Source organism: Panthera leo, chromosome A1 (genome assembly GCF_018350215.1).
Source record: "Panthera leo isolate Ple1 chromosome A1, P.leo_Ple1_pat1.1, whole genome shotgun sequence".
Classification (NCBI taxonomy): domain Eukaryota; kingdom Metazoa; phylum Chordata; class Mammalia; order Carnivora; family Felidae; genus Panthera; species Panthera leo.
In genome coordinates, this window is record NC_056679.1 from 152826258 (window position 1) to 152843794 (window position 17537).

The 17537-nt window shown below is 35.7% G+C and overlaps 1 protein-coding gene across 1 annotated transcript in view; it reads left to right on the forward strand.

The window, feature by feature from the left end:
* Window positions 1–17537, forward strand: part of ADGRV1 (adhesion G protein-coupled receptor V1) — a 559991-nt gene that overhangs the window by 126653 nt on the left and 415801 nt on the right. The window contains exons 36-44 of the mRNA XM_042956013.1: window positions 612–711; window positions 1364–1543; window positions 4983–5146; window positions 9209–9302; window positions 9735–9767; window positions 11439–11517; window positions 11620–11758; window positions 12548–12689; window positions 16591–16853. Coding sequence (XP_042811947.1) covers window positions 612–711; window positions 1364–1543; window positions 4983–5146; window positions 9209–9302; window positions 9735–9767; window positions 11439–11517; window positions 11620–11758; window positions 12548–12689; window positions 16591–16853 — 1194 coding nt within the window. The remainder of the gene's footprint in view (window positions 1–611; window positions 712–1363; window positions 1544–4982; window positions 5147–9208; window positions 9303–9734; window positions 9768–11438; window positions 11518–11619; window positions 11759–12547; window positions 12690–16590; window positions 16854–17537) is intronic.

The following is a 17537-nucleotide window of genomic DNA, read 5'->3' on the forward strand; positions in this document are numbered from 1 at the left end:
TTTTGAGGTTCCATTTAGAAGCTCTTTCTGATAGATTGAAAGAAGGTGATTGGTGGGAAATAACTTTATAAGAGCATTTCTTGGATAGAAAATCAGCACCATTTAATTATAACTCTCCCATCTTCACCTCTTTTCTGTACTCAGTATGAATTCTTGTTTGATAGTCTGTTTCATTCTTTTTCTTCCTCGTTTCCACTCCCTTGATATTAAGCCACGTTCCATAACTTTCTGCCTCGAGTACTGCATTGGCCTTCTCGTACCTACTTTTCCTGCAACACGGCCTTTTTCATCGTTCGCCTTTTTCCTATTCACCACTGCCATACAAATCTCCCCAACGTTTTGCTTTGTCTTACATTTTTAGTAGAGCTGCATTGCATATTCGATAAGATCTACATTCAGTAGCTCAGCATTCAGGATCCTCTGTAATTAGCTGCTGTCTACTTTCAGCCTGGTTTCCCCATGAGTCAATGGTTTTTATTTATTTTTTAATCCACAGGCTGCTTGTTTAAATGAAAATTTATTTAGATGCATAATTTATAAAGCCAATAAAAGCAAGAGATATTTTGTGTTCAGTGGCAATGGAAGGATGAACTTCTTTCTGTTTGTCATAGGGGTCATTGAATAAAACGATATTTGTGCATTTGTTTGATGACAACATTCCTGAAGAGAAAGAAGTATACCAAGTCCTTCTCTACGATGTCAGGACACAAGGTAATTCAAAATTCAATTTAAAATTTTTTCTAGCAGATTGTTCTTTTTAGAAAATAATACTTGCTATGTCTATATTTAACAACTAGATGCATACTAATTAAGAAATATTACTTTATTTTTTGAAAGTATGTCTTTAAATATTGTCGGTCTCATAAAAATGTTAGATCTAAAACAATCAGCTCAAAATGGGAATTCTTCTCTTTGTGGATTCAGGAAATACCTCTAGAAGTTTTGCTAAATATTTTCTTCTGGAATAAAATACATTTCCAAAGAATAATTTTTCTGTAATTAATTTATATTAGGAGACCAATTTGGATTTGGGCCAGTTATATAGATAGCTCCAATCTAATCATTTTGAGTATATTATCTGGGTACTTCCTTTAATTTCTACTCAATTTCTGTAATTCGGATGATTATTATAGCAAATGATGATAGTATGTCAAGTGAAAATATTTTATGATTTACTATCTAGGAAAAGAAAACTAAAATGTAGGTTCTGTTTGTCAACGTGAAGATTTCTATTACAGGGTTGAATGAAATAGAACACTTTTTGGGCGCTTCAATATGTTTCAGAGGGTGGGGTTATAATTTAAGTATTTAGAAGTTAATGCCAAATCACTGTTAGATTTCTTGTGATCCCTGATGTTTTTAGGGGTTCCACCAGCAGGAATTGCTCTGCTGGATGCTCAAGGATATGCAGCTGTCCTGACTGTAGAAGCCAGTGATGAACCGCATGGAGTTTTAAATTTTGCTCTTTCGTCAAGATTTGTTTTGCTACAGGAGGCTAACATGACAGTTCAGCTTTTCATCAACAGAGAATTTGGATCTCTAGGTTTGTGTTACTGTAGAGTGAATGGGGTTTCCAGGCAGGTGCTCTTTCAGTATTCTACGTGTGTGGATGAAAGCCATTGCTAAAATAAATCAGAGACAGGAGAGACAATTTACTATTTGTTAATTCAAAACAAGACTTTATAACTTTTTTATTTTTGAAGTTTATTTATTTATTTATTTAGTAATCTCCACACCCACCGTGGGGCTCAAACCTACAACCCTGAGCTCAAGTCACATGCTTTTTTTAAAAAAATTAATTAATTAATTAATTAATTTTTAAATTTACTCCAAGTTGGTTAGCATATAGTGCCACAATGATTTCAGGAGTAGATTCCTTAATGTCTCTTACCCATTTAGCTCATTCCCCCTCCCATAACCCCTCCAGCAATCCTCTGTTTGTTCTTTGTATTTAAGAGTCTCTTATGTTTTGTCCCCCTCCCTGTTTTTATATTATTTTTGCTTCCCTTCCCTTATGTTCATCTGTTTTATATCTTAAATTCCTCATGTGAGTGACATCATGTGATATTTGTCTTTGACTAATTTCGCTTAGCATAATACACTACAGTTCCAGCCACGTAATTGCAAATGTCAAGATTTCATTCTTTTTGACTGCCGAGTAATAGTCCATTGTGTGTGTGTGTGTGTGTGTGTGTATATATATATATATATATATATATCACATCTTCCTTATCCATTTATCCATCGATGGACATTTGGGCTCTTTTCATACTTTGGCTGTTTGTTGATAGCGCTGCTATAAACATTGGGGTGCATGTGCCCCTTCGAAACAGCACACCTGTATCCCGTGGATAAATATCTAGTAGTGCTATTTGCTAGGTTGTAGGGTAGGTCTATTTTTAATTTTTTAAGGAACCTCCATACTATTTTCCAGAGTGGCTATACCAGTGTGCATTCCCACCAGCAATGCAAAAGAGATCCTCTTTCTCCACATTCTTGCCAACATGTGTTGTTGCCATGTTGTTAATGTTAGCCATTCTGACAGGTGTGAGGTGGTATCTCATTATGGTTTCCATTTTTTTTTTTAATTTTTATTTTTTAAAATTTTATTTATTTTTTAAATGAAATTTACTGTCAAATTGGTTTCCATACAACACCCAGTGCTCATTCCAAGAGGTGCCCTCCTCAATGCCCATCACTCACTTTCCCCTAACCACCCCCGCCATCAACCCTCAGTTTATTCTCAGTATTTAAGAGTCTCTTATGGTTTGCCTCCTTCTCTCTCTGTAACTTTCCCACCCCCTTCTCCTCCCCCCTGGTCTTCTGTTGAGTTTCTCAGGATCCACAAGGAGTGAAAACATACAGTATCTGTCTTTCTCTGCCTGACTTTTTTCACTTAGCATAACACTCTCCAGTTCTATCCATGTTTCTACAAATGGCCAGATTTCATTCTTTCTCATTGCCAAGTAGTATTCCATTGTATGTATAAACCACATATTCTTTATCCATTCATCAATTAATGGACATTTAGGCTCTTTCCATAATTTGGCTATTGTTGAGAGTGCTGCTGTAAACATTGGGGTACAAGTGCCCCTATGCATCAGCACTCCTGTATCCCTTGGGTAAATTCCTAGGAGTGCTATTGCTGGATCATAGGGTAGATCTATTTTTAGTTTTTTTGAGGAACCTCCACACTGTTTTCCAGAGCGGCTGTACCAGTTTGCATTCCCACCAACAGTTCAAGAGGGTTCCCGTTTCTCCACATCCTCTCCAGCATCTATAGTTTCCTGATTTGTTCATTTTGGCTACTCTGACCGGTGTGCGGTGGTATCTGAGTGTGGTTTTGATTTGTATTTCCCTGATGAGGAGTGACATTGAGCATCTTTTCATGTGTCTGTTGGCCATCTGGATGTCTTCATTGGATAAGTGTCTTCTGTTCATGTCTTCTGCCCATTTCTTCACTGGATTCTTAGTTTTTCTGGTGTGGAGTTTGATAAGTTTTTTATAGATTTGGGATATTAACCCTTGATTCGATATGTCATTTGCAAATATATTCCCATTCTGTTGGTTGCCTTTTAGTTTTGTTGATTGTTTCCTTTATAGTGCAGAACATTTTCATCTTGATGAGGTCCCAATAGTTCATTTTTGCTTTTAATTCCCTTGCCTTTGGAGATGTGTCAAGTAAGAAATTTCTGTGGCTGAGGTCAGAGAGTTTTTTCCTGCTTTCTCCTCTAGGGTTTTGATAGTTTCCTGTCTCACATTCAGGTCCTTCATCCATTTTGAGTTTATTTTTATGAATGGTGTAAGAAAGTGGTCTAGTTTCATTCTTCTGCATGTTGCTGTCCAGTTCTCCCAGCACCATTTGTTAAAGAGACTGTCTTTTTTTTCATTGGATATTCGTTCCTGCTTTGTCCAAGATTAGTTGACCATACATTTGTGGGTCCAATTCTTGCATCTCTATCCTATTCCATTGGTCTATGTGTCCATTTTTGTGCAAATACCATGCTGTTTTGATGATTACAGCTTTGTAGTAGAGGCTAAAGTCTGGGATTGTGATGCCTCCTGCTTTGGTTTTCTTCTTCAGTATGACTTTGGCTATTCGGGGTCTTTTGTGGTTCCATATGAATTTTAGTATTGCTTGTTCTAGCTTCGAGAAGAATGCTGGTGCAATTTTGATTGGGATTGCATTGAATGTGTAGATTGCTTTGGGTAGTATTGACATTTTAACAATATTTATTCTTCCAGTCCATGAGCACAGAATGTTTTTCCGTGGTTTCCATTTGTATTTCCCTCATGATGAGTGATATTGAGCATTTTTTTCATGCATCGGTTGGCCATCTGGATGTCTTCTTTACATCCAGGGAAGTGTCCCATTCTTGTCTTTTGCCCATTTCTTCACTGGATTATTTGTTTTTTGGGTGTTGAGTTTGATAAGTTCTTTATAGAGTCACATGCTTTTCTGATTTAGCCAGCCAGATGCTCCTAACTTCCTTATTTTTGAAAGATTACAGTAATTATCTATCATCACAGAAATGCTGTGTAACAATCATAAAATCTCAGCAGTGTGTAGTAATAGGCTTGTTCTGGGTCCACTACCATAGATTGGGTTTGGCCTGGGTGGCCCTACTCCAGATGTCTCTCATTTTTCTCCTGGGGTCATTAGAGGCCCAAGAAAGTAAACAAAAGCTTGCCAGTCTCCTTGAGGTCTAAGCTCAGAACTAGCACATAATCACTTTCACCTTGTACTAACAGCCAAAACAAGTCACAGCCAAACTCAAAGTCTGAAGGCAGCTCAGTATACCTTACCCACAATGGGATATCACTGAGGTATTGCAAGGCCAAGGTTATAGGAAAAGGTAAGGAATTGGGGCCAAGAATACAAGGTACTGCAGGTGCTTTTAGGAAAGTCAAAAAGTTAACACTAAGATATTATTTTAAAAGTTTAAGTAATTATAAAATCTCTTCTCATCCAATTCAATTAGGAGCCATTAATGTCACATATACCACGGTTCCTGGAATGTTGAGTCTAAAGAACCAAACAGAAGGAAACCTTGCTGAGCCAGATGTTGACTTTATCTCAGTGGTTGGCTTTCTGATTTTAGAAGAAGGGGAAACAGCAGCAGCCATCAACATTACTATACTTGAGGTAAAACTATTTTGCTATTGTTATATTAAATCCAAATAACCACAAAGAAAGTAGAAATTGATGGAATATTCTAGTGCCTTTAAATCAGATTATTTCCTTTTGTGATTTTTTTACAACCACATTGGGGTTTCTGTTCTTGTCAAAATAGGCTGGTCTGTTGTTGTGTATTTTGTTATAGAAACATCTCCTGATAAAGAGAACTTCTTTAGGGCAGTCCCCTTTAAGATAGGCATTGTCTTACGAGATTCCAGGGAAGCATTTTGATTACTCCAAAGGATTCGTTGGACCAGCAAATCCATGTAGGTCAGCATTTTAGTTGTTAGGAATGGTTAAATTAGAGATAGTGAGAAACTCACTGGAGGCTGATGGCATAAAATGTGATTACGGTCAAACTTAAAGTTATCACTGGTGACTGAAATTACATTTTAAATGATTTTTCATCTTGTAAAACCTCATGCTGTTTTGGGACCCAGTGCTTCAGCAACCTGCATACGTTTCTGAAAGGTTTATGAAAGTAGTATGTATGGAGAAGGTAGGAGATGGTATGTATGTGTGTTGGAGGGAAGACCATAAATACTTCTTTAGAAAAATAATTTTCAACTAGTCTGTATTTTGGGGCTTCTGTTTTTGAAAAGGTTTTATTTGCTCAGAAGCTTTTTACTTTTAGAAAATTCTAAGTAGTGTAAACCATTCATCATCTGAAGTTAGTAACTCTTACACTTTGTTGATTACCATTGCATAGTGACCTCATACAGTAGTATGAGATCTCTAGAGCCTTAAGATAAAAGGTAATACTCAGCATGTGACATGTAACACAATTTGGTAAAAACAAAACAAAACATTAAGCCAAGTCTTCTTTCAAATATGTAACCTATTAATACAATAAGTAAATATGAATAAATGGATTATTCCTTAGATATGATAATTTTTAAAACAGAAAATATGTAGCCAACCCTTCTTTTCCTTGCAGAGTCTAGTTTTATGAACATAGAGTTTCCAGTTTACCTTTTTTTTCCTCCCTAGGTCTTTGTAGCCCTTTCTATTCCCTGAGTGGCATGAGGTTAAGAGACTACAGGCCTGTACACAGAAATAAGCCAGGCCTGGGTTGGGGGACAGGGTGAGCAGTGATAGGGGAGTTGCTGCATGAGAGTGAGGAACAGTGGGGATGAGTAAGGGACTGTCCCTTTTACATAACTGATTCTATAACTCCCATTGGTCTGTATAGTATAGAAGATAGTTTAGAGACCATTTCCTATTTTTTCACAATGAAATACATCTCCATTAAATAAAATGAATAATACAAAATGTATGTACTGACACTATGCACACACACACACACACACACACACACACACACAGACATTGGGTTTTTATGTAAATATTGTTGACTGTCTTGTCATGATTGACAGGGGTTTTGCTAGTCCTTAAGTTTTGGATATCTGCCTTATTTTCAATGCTGTTATGGGAACTAGTGATTAAAAGTAATAGTGTATTAAAATTAACCATCACAGGGGTGCCTGGATGGCTTAGTCGGTTAAGCATCTGACTTCATCTCAGGTCATGATCTCACAGTTTGTGAGTTCGAGCCCGCATCGGGCTCTGTGCTGACAGCTGAGAGCCTGGAGCCTGCTTCGAATTCTGTGTCTATCCCTTTTTTTCTACTCTTCCCCCTGTTTATGCCCTTTCTCTCTCTCTCTCCCCCTCTCAAAAATCAATAAATAAACATTAAAAAATTAACCATCGGGGCACCTGGGTGGCTCAGTCGGTTAAGCGGCCGACTTCGGCTCAGGTCATGATCTCGCGGTCCGTGAGTTCGAGCCCCGCGTCGGGCTCTGCGCTGACAGCTCAGAGCCTGGAGCCTGTTTCAGATTCTGTGTCTCCCTCTCTCTGACCCTCCCCGTTCATGCTCTGTCTCTCTCTGTCTCAAAAATAAATAAACGTTAAAAAAAAAAAAAATAAAAATAAAAAAATAAAAAAATAAAAAATTAACCATCACAAATAGCTATCACTTTTAAAGGACTCTCTGTAGGCCAGGCACTCCATACTCATTATTTTTAATCATTATTACAGTCCCCAATTGTTTCCCCCATGGTGGAAGCTGAGGCTTTAAGTAACTCACTTAAAATTACAGAATTTGGTGTTAGGTCTCCTTGACTGTGAAGTCTGTATTTTTTTTTCATGGTATTGTATTCCACATTCCAATCATTGGATAGTAAGGTAATTTAAAACCTTCTTTTCTTCCATTATATTTAAGTTTTATTAGTTTTGTATATTTGTGTTATTGGTTGACATATCAGTTTAGGAAAAAATATATTAGCAGTTTTGTGTGTTGAACCTAATAACTTATCGTACAATAGGTGTAAGTTTATACTTTTATTATTTTTTTTAAAATTTCAGCTTTATTGAAATATTATATACTGCATGGTATCACTTATGCAGAATCCAAAATATATATAAAATTGTAAGATATTTAAAATGTATATTGTGATTTTTTTAAAAAAACAGTTCATTTACTTTGAGAGAGAGAACATGAGCAGGGGAAGGGGCAGAGAGAGAGAAAATCTTACGCAGCTTTCCACAGCATCAGTGCAGAGCCTGACGGGGGTTCAAACTCACAAACTGTGAGATAATGACCTGAGCCCAAGTCAGATGCTTAACCGACTGGGCCACCCAGGTGCCCTTGTGGTGATTTGATACATGTATACTTGTGAAAGAGATTCCTCCTATCTGTTTAATGGACATATTTATCACCTGACCTGTTTATCTTTTTTTGTGTCTGAGAATTTTTAAAATTTCAATTATATGATAACAATGTTATTACCTATATAGTCACTGTGTTTTACATGAGACCCTTGGACCTTATTTATCTTAGAGCTGAGTTTGTACTCTTTTACCAACTTCTCCTTATTTCTCCCACCCCCCCAGCCCCTGGCCCTGGCCACCAGTTTGCTACTGTCTGTTTCTGTGAGTTTAACTTTCTTTCTTTCTTTCTTTCTTTCTTTCTTTCTTTCTTTCTTTCTTTTTTTTTTTTTTTTTTTTTTCAGATTCCACATATAAGTGATACCATGCAGTATTTGTTTTTCACTGTCTGGTTTATTTCACTTAGCAAAATGCCCTCTAGGTCCATCCATGTTGTTGCAAATGGCAGGATTTCTGTCTTCCTTGTGTCTGAATAATATTCCATCATGTATATATACACCACATCTTCCCCATCCATTCACTCATTGATGGACACTTAAGTTTCTGTATCTTGGCTACTGTGAATAATTCTGCGGACATGGGAGTTCAGATATCTCTTCGATACCCTGTTTTTACTACCTTTGGGTATATACCCTGGTGTGGGATTGCTGGATTATATGGTAGTTCTATTTTTAATTCTTTGAGGAACCTCCATATTGTGTCGCATAGTGGCTGTACAAATTTACATTCCCACCAACAGTACACAAGGGCTCCCTATCCTCCACATCCTCACCAATATTTATCGCTTGTCTTTTTGATCATAGTCATTCTAAGAAATGTAAGGTAATGTCTCATTCTGGTTTTGATTTGCATTTCCATGATGATCAGTGATATTGAGCACCTTTTCCTGTATGTGTTGGCCACATCTTTCTTGGAAAAATAACTAGATCTGTTGTACATTTTTAAATCAGATTATTTGTGGGGTTTTTTTGGAGGGAGGGGCTGCTGAGTTGTAGCAGTTCTTTATGTATTTTGGATGTTAACTCTTTATCATATATGTGATTTGCAAATACTTTCTCCCATTCCATTGGTTGTCTTTTCATTTTGTGGATGGTTTCCTTTGCTGTGCAGAAGCTTTTTAGTGTGTTGTAGTCCCACTTGGTTATTTATGCTTTTGCTTTTGGTGTCAAATCTGAAAAAAACATCATAGCCAAGAATGTTTATTTAAAATTTTAAATCTTTTCTATTCTAGCTTTGCATTTTTATACTTGTTATATACTACTTAAGTGTATATATTTACCAGATAATTTTAAAAACTGCTTGTGAGAGGTCATGACTTTGAGAGCGTAACTATAGGGAATTTAATGGATATAATTTTTGCAGGACGACATACCAGAGCTAGAAGAATATTTCCTTGTGAATTTAACTTATGTTGACCTTATCATGGCTCCTTTAACTTCATTTCCTCCTAGACTAGGTATGATTTTTGTTTGTTTTCGTTTATTCACTGCAAATGAAGTAAAGTTATTCATTTTTAAATCAGAAGTAATCGCTTATAATACTTGTTAATCTCAGCTATGAAAGAAAATATAGTGAGCTTTTAGGTTTATTTTAATTTAGAGATTGTCATCTGTTGCATTTTTGTACATTGGACGTCATAAACACATTCAAGAATTATTTATTGTGTCATGCTTTCTAAATTTTACAACTATTTATGACGAAATTTGTAATCTTAAAAATAGAATTAGTTCTTAGGCATTTTTCCTGTTAAAATTTAATTTGCTATTTTTATTAGATCTCCAAACTGTCAGATGATTTTATTTTTCTTTAGGGTAAGCAGTACTTTTGTTTGTTTATTGTGTTCTCTGCTTCTTTTTTGACCTTTTACCTCTTTCTTTTCATGCTTTAGAAAAGATTCACTTTATTCATTACAGACTGAAAGGTAAAACTTGAACCTCAGTATAGATTTACGTAGATTACTTTAACAAGGTGTATTCTTATTTTAAAACACAATCTTTAGTGTGCAGTTTGGGCATTTAGTATTGAGAATTTTGTCTGAAGCTTGTAGGTATGATGGCCTGGGAAGTGTGGGCTGTGAGCCCTGTGGTAGCCTGTTCCCCCTCCCTTGGTTAGAAGATGGGCTGGATGGTGGGAAATTAGCCTGGGTTCAAGGAAGAGAAGCATGGCCAAGAGGAGTAACCTAAGGAATAAGTTTTCCTCATTCACTTGTGAGACTCAGTATGACAACTTTGAAAATAACGGAAGAGAATAATGAGTTTATAACATATTACAGTAAGAACCTTGGTTTGCGAGTGTAATTTGTTCTAGAAACATGCTTGTAATCCAAAGCACTCAAATATCAAAGCAAATTTCAAGAACCATTGCCTCATTTGTGATCATGTGACATTTGGCGTCATATACTACTCATATTGCAAGTCATTGCCTGTTTATCAAGTTAAAATTTATTAGAAATGTTTGCTCTTCTTGCAGAAAACTCACAGAACAAGTTATTTGCAATCCAAGGTTTTACTGTATGTGAAAAGGTTTGGTTCTTTTACAAAAGGAATTTATGACTCCGGTGACTAAGCTGTTTATATCCAGTATTTATTATAAGATAATTACTGTTCATGCTAAGAAAACTTACTTCATATTTCTTTATACTCATATTAGAGGTAACTTAAATAGTGTAACTTCTGTTGAGTGCTTTCTAATGCCCCTGTTTCAAGTGCTTTATATGTCAGTACCATCATTCGTTACACTTGAGCATTTTACAGATGAGGGAGTGGAGGCTAGGAGAAGCTAAGTAACATGCCCAGAGTCACACAGTGAGGAGATGGTGGAGCTGGGCTTATGCTGTGAAGCCTCTAGTCTGATGGACACAAATTTTGATTTTATATTCTTTTCTTGACAATGTTCTCTTCGCTCAGAGAGAATTACGCCCTCCGTATCCCTTCCCCACCTAGGCCACTGTTAGAAGTATCATAAGAGTAAGGTAGAGCCTTCAAATTTTAAAGGGGAAAGGACAAAATATTAAAAAACTAAACAGGGACACGGTTAATATTTCAAGACTGAATAATGAATACTGGGAATATACTGAACTTGGTAGACCGAGTATAAGTTAAAAAGGGATAAAACTTCAGTCTTAGTCTCTGTGCCACCTAACCTTCCCCCATCTTTCCGTTTTGTCTCACCTTGTATCCCTGTCTCTCCCTGCTTCTCCTTAAACCTGCACTTTTCTCTGCAGTACTTATCGCCTTTCTCTTCCCATTCCTTTCTCTTTTCTTGTTCTTTCTACTTCGTCCAGTGGTCCCTATTTTCCTTTCCTCTTGAAATGGATTAAAATAATAGAAATAAAACCATAACCTCAGTTGCTTATTTTATATTGTTCTCAGTTCATTAGATTTCAGTAAGTGGGTGTTCTTGTTAGGAAAAAGTTTTCTTATTCAAATATTATAAGCATTTATATTTTATTTTCTTAAACATCTTTGAGTAATGTCTATGATATCTCTATATTAGAAATTATATGATCTCAAAGGATGGTCTTTAAATTCTGTGTCAAATCATTCTTTTTTAATCATTTCTATTTAAAAATATATTTCTGTGTTGTTTTCAGATTCAGAGGGCTTGACTGCACAAATTATTATTGATGCCAATGATGGTGCTCGAGGTGTAATCGAATGGCAACATAGCAGGTAAGACCAAAGCTGTGTAAGAGTCCTTTTCTGAGTTTCAGATTTTTTATCTACTGAATAAAATCTTACAAGGAAAAGATTAATGTATTATGTTTATTTTAGGTTTGCAGTAAATGAAACCAAAGGAAGTTTAACATTGGTAGCTCAGCGAAGCAAAAGGACTCTTGGCCATGTTTCCTTGTTTGTATATGCCCAGAATTTGGAAGCACAGCTGGGGCTGGATTACATCTTCACCCCATCGGTGAATTCCTTGTGAATTATAGTGACTTAGGTCTTGTAGTAATAAATCTGAAAGTAATGAACTATTATGTATTGCATATTAAATTAGGGTAGAAGACTTCTACGTTATGGAATAGCTCCCTTCACTATTTTAGTAAAATTTGTAAATTTTTAGTTCTAAACATTATTCTCTATTTATTTTATTCATTTATTATTTTGTTTTAATATTTGATATTATTTTATTCACTGTCTTATTGCAATATATGATAATGGAGAACACAAGTTATTGTGTCAAAGAATTTATATCATTATATTTATATCATTAGAAACATATTTTCTGGAGTGTTTCTTATGCTTCTTGAAAGTTTAAGGTTTTTAGTTTTTAAGTTTTTATTTTATTTTTTAGTAATCTCTACACCCAACATGGGGCTCAAACTCACAACCCTGAGATTGAGAGTTGTATACTCTACTAACTGACCCAGCCAGGCGTGCTGAAAATTTTAAGTCTTTTATTTCTTTGTTTTAATTTACTGAAACACAATTAGTGTTTTAAAATGCTTTTTAATTTGTCTCTTGGTGCCTTTTATTCCTCAAATGTTTACTTTCTTCTCTTTCTCCACACATTTTACTTTTTAAACTTAATGTTGTCAATTTAAATAAAAAAGGTCAATAAAAAATAAGGGAAAATCCCTTATTTTTATTAAAAAGTTTATTTCATATTGCCAGCCATATTGTATTTTTGCCAAATATTCTGTGAAAAATCAATCATATATTTATATATAATACCACCTACTTTCACTTTCTTGTCCAGATTCTTCATTTTGTTGATGGAGAAAGGTATAAAAATATTGACATCATGGTTCTTGATGATGACATTCCAGAAGGAGATGAAACATTTCAGCTGATTTTAACAAATCCTTCTCCTGGACTAGAGCTGGGGGAAAAAACAATAGGTAATTAACAATTTCTTATATACAGTTCACTTTCACCCATGATGTTTTCCTAACATGGAGGCAGTTGTACAGGGATTAAAGTCTTGATAGTTTTCTATGCTTAGAATAAAAAGCATTTTAAATTCAACATTTTGGAATCCCTATGTCAGTATAATAGTCCTTCCAGCCTTGTGTAGTTGTGTGTGTTTGTGTGTGTGTAAAACAAAAAAGTAGGTTCGTAGTAACAATTATATTAAGTCATTTCTGTAGCTACAAATTAAATAACTAAATGTCTTTCATTTAGAATTTAAATTCTTCTCTGGTTTCCTGTTTACCAATAGAGGGAATGACAAGTTGTTTAGTATCATTTTATTGCTATAGTATTTTCACATAAAGTTGAAGTATACTGATACCTAAGACATTATGGGAGCCACAATTCTTTGGAGCAGTTTGACATTGTTATGAAATGTCATACTAATTTACTGCTTGTTAGATATGATACTGACTGCTTAGAGAGGGTAAAAAAGAGAGGAGAAAACTTCATGGAAATATAGAACTTGTAGGATTGGAAGGTCTCTTTAAAAGTCACTTAATTTAGTTTCTGTAGTGATATGTCAGGTGCATTTAGAAGACCAAGAGTTGACTGACTCTTCAACCTCTTGTTTTAGCTAGTGGCTGAGAGTTCTTTGGGATTCCCTTAATTTAATTAACCTTTATATTCCTAAATTATTGGTCTATATGTGAAAAAAATTTTGATTTGTAATAAAAAACATGAAAGAATCTTGAGTAATTCAAGAACTGGGTTTTACTTTTATTGCCATATTAATAAAACAGATTGATATTTCTGTGTATTTAGAACCTTTCTTGAGTCTACAGCCATGTTTCAAATTCAGAGTATGTTGAAAATATACCTTAAAAAATGTTTACTTATTTTGAGAGAGAGAGAGAGAGAGAGCATGAGCAAGGGAGGGGCAGAGAGAGAGAGAGAGAGAGAGAGGGAGCATGAGCAAGGGAGGGGCAGAGAGAGAGAGAGAGAGAGAGAGAGAAAGAGAAAGAGAGAGAGGAGAGAGAAAATCCCAAGCAGGCTCCGCATTGCCAGCATAGAGCCTGATGTGGGCTCAATCCCATAAACTGTGAGATCATGACCTGAGCCAAAATCAAGAATGGGACGCTGACCAACTGAGCCACCCAGGCACTCGTAAAATATATATTTTTTTGTACATACAACATAGTGGGTTGTATGTAAAGGGTTGTAGGAATGGAAATGATGTGTTGATTAAGAATCTTTTGCGTATAAACAATAGAAAACCCAATTCAAATGGACTTAAACGTAATTTATTGGCTCATTTAATCTGAGGGTCCAGAGGCATACACAGTTTTAGATGCAGTGGTACCAGGACTTAACATGCCACCAAAGACCTTGTTGTTCTCTGCCTCTTCTCCTTGCCTTTTGGCATATTGGCTTCCACACAAGGCTAATGTTACTTGTCACAAGATGATTATCCACATCTTCCTTTTACATTCTATGTAATAGGAAAGAAGAGCACTCAAACTTAAGCATTCCTAAAAAAGGCCTAATACAATTCTGTTTGGAATTATGTAGGTTATATGCCCACGACCATGAGGACTATCTTATTCTGTCAGGTTTACTTTATACTTGCGATTTTCTGTTTTTAAATCTAAAAACAGTCCTCAGTGCTTTGATAGTGGGTGATTTCTTAAACTATGCCCCATTAATCAGCCTTTAGACCATTTCAAAAATTCCGTGAAATATCAATAAATATTCTTATATATAAATCTTTGTATATATGAGTAATTAAGATCATCTGTTGAGTACATTGGGTATTGAGTGGAAAGGACAACAGCTGCCTTCTTTATTACCCCCACTCCAAAATTATATATAAAATTTTTATTTCTTCACATCCTCAGCAGGAATTTCTTTGGATTTTAACATCTCTCTCTCTCTCTCTCTTTCTCTCTCTCTCTTTCATCTGTTTTTCCTGGCCTCTAATTCTGTTCTATTTGCCTGTTTTATGTACTAATAGCAGTTTTATTTATCATAGCTTTAATATACATTTTATTTTTTTAGGCCAAATACTTTTTATTTTTTTTCTCTGTACCATCTCACCTATTCTTTCAAGTATCTTTTCCATATGAACTTTAGAATCAATGAACTGAATTCCATAAAGCAACTATTTTGATAGTTTTGGGGTTGAATTCAAGTTTTAGGTTAATTTGAAAGAACTCAGCATCATTATAATACTGTTTTTTCATTTAGAAATATGATATACTTTTCCATTAATTTAGATCATCTTTTGTATCATTGCTTTAATTTGTGTTCCCTCAAAAGCAAACCCTGAGACAAGGATTTGGATGGAAGTAGTTAATTGGAGGAAGTGATCTCTGGAGACATAGTGAGAAGTGAAGAAGTGAGACAGAGAGAGAGAAGAAGGCTGGTAAAAGTTGGGCTGACGAATGGTACTGCTTTGGGCAACTGGAGCTCAGTGCTGCTGGGGTCCTTCCTAGACACCGAGATGAGCAAAGCTCAGGGTGATCGTCCTAAAAAGAAGTTGGGATATTCATTCACCAGCTCCTGTCCCTCGTTGTTTGAGTATGCTCTTGGGTGTTAAGTCTCCAGCAGTTCTGGCTTTATTCCTGCATCAGCTGATGGTGTCCTCAGGTAGAAAGATCAGTTGGCAAAAGAAACTCTTGAAGTGGTCTTGAAAGGGCCTAGGGGGCATGGAAGAGACACTGATAGCATTGGTCACAGTCACACATTAACACTGTATACATTGTTCATATAGGTCCTCTATTTTTAACTTTAATTTCTAGGTATTGTTGCTATTGTGAATGAGGTCCCTTTTCTGTTGTTTTTTTTAATAGTTATAGCTTGTACATAGAGATATTATAATAATCTTTTATTTATTTTTTTTTTAATTTTTTTTAATGTTTATTTATTTTTGAGACAGAGAGACACAGAGCATGAACAGGGGAGGGGCAGAGAGAGAGGGAGACACAGAATCTGAAACAGGCTCCAGGCTCTGAGCCATCAGCACAGAGCCCGACGCGGGGCTCGAACTCACGGACCGTGAGATCATGACCTGAGCCGAAGTTGGCCGCTTAACCGACTGAGCCACCCAGGCGCCCCTATAATAATCTTTTAGATGCATGTTCCATAGCACACTTCCTAGCTCTGAGCACCAGTACTGCCACTTGCTAGCTTGTGTACTTCCACAGATTGCCTCTCTGTGCTTCAGCCATTGGATTTGTAAAGTGAAAATAGTAATAGAATCAACCTCCTAGGGTTGTGAGAATTAAATGGGTTAACACAGGTTAAGCAATTTGTAAGTTCCCAGTAGGATTAGTTGTTCCACTGCTATTATTCATATTATCATTAATGGTAGTAAAAAATAAAAAGCTCTTAGTTTTTGAAGGTTACTCAGCTTACATTTTCAACTCTTATAATAGTTCTAAGAAGTTTTTTCTCCTGTTTTTTTTTTTTTTAAGAAGACAATCATGTTGTCTAGAAAATAGTGTTAGTTCTGACTCTTCCTTTCCATTGTTTTCATACCTGTTACCTGGCTCCTGGCTCCAGGACAATGCTGAATAGTAGCAGTAATGGCAGGTATTGTTGTCGTCTTTCTGTTTTTAGTGGCACCCTTCCAATGTTTCAACATTGAGTTAGGTCTTTGTTATTGGCTTTTGAGGTTGACGAGAAAGGTGCCTTTTATTTTAAGATTACTGACTATTTTTATATCATGAGTGAATATGGAATTTTATTAAATGCCTTTTAAAATTCCCTTTATTTTTAAGGTGATCTAGAAAAGAGTTGTCTTAGTTTATAATGAAACATCTCCATACTTCCCAGTACTTATATCCTGCCCTATTTTGATTTAGTGCTTTAATATTTTTATTTCAACAGCGTTAATTACCATCCTTGCTAATGATGATGGCCCTGGAGTCCTATCATTTAACAACAGTGAGCACTTTTTCCTAAGAGAACCGACAGCTCTCTACATACAGGAGAGTAGTGCACTATTGTATGTTGTTCGGGAACCTGCACAAGGACTCTTTGGAACTGTGACAGTTCAGTTCATTGTGACAGAGGTAAACTCCTCAGTGGAGTCCAAAGATCTGACCCCTGTCAAAGGCTACATTGTTTTAGAAGAAGGTGTTCGCTTCAAGGTATAGTATGAGGCTTTAATGCCCCTGCAATTGGTTCTTTTTTATTGCTGAGTAGCACTGCACTCAATAGTCCATTATTTGTTTATCCATTTTTCTGTTGATAAACATGTGGGTTGTTTCTAATGTTCTTTAATCAGAATAAGTAATATTTATGAATAATTTTCTCTTAGGGGACTACCCTGGGTCCTAAAAAGAAAAAAAAAAAAAGTTCTCCCAGACTAGATGACAGGCAAAGATGATTAGATTACCATGTGAAAGTGTTACAGTGCTATATAGTCTGCATAGAGTGCTGGTGGAGAAATTTGTTCTGCAAATAGGGTAGTGGAATGTGCAAGTAATAAGGAAAATGTACATATTGCTGTTGTAAATGTTAACTATTTAGGTAACATACTTCACTTTATATTATTTTTAAAACAAAAGCTAAAAAACTCTAAACCATTTATTATAGTCACTAAGCCCTAGCCAGTCATCCTTTTGGCCACATTTTCATTAAACAAAATATAATTGCTTACTCTAGCCTGCTTATTTGAGAAGCCTGTATCCTGTGTGAATAGGAATAGCTTATTGGAGAAGAAATGCTGGATTTGGGGTTAATTATAAATGTGATCTATACTTATGGAAGTTTACCTTCTGAAACTTCCTTTTCTGTATATTGATAATTTTCTGTCCCCACAACTAAATTTT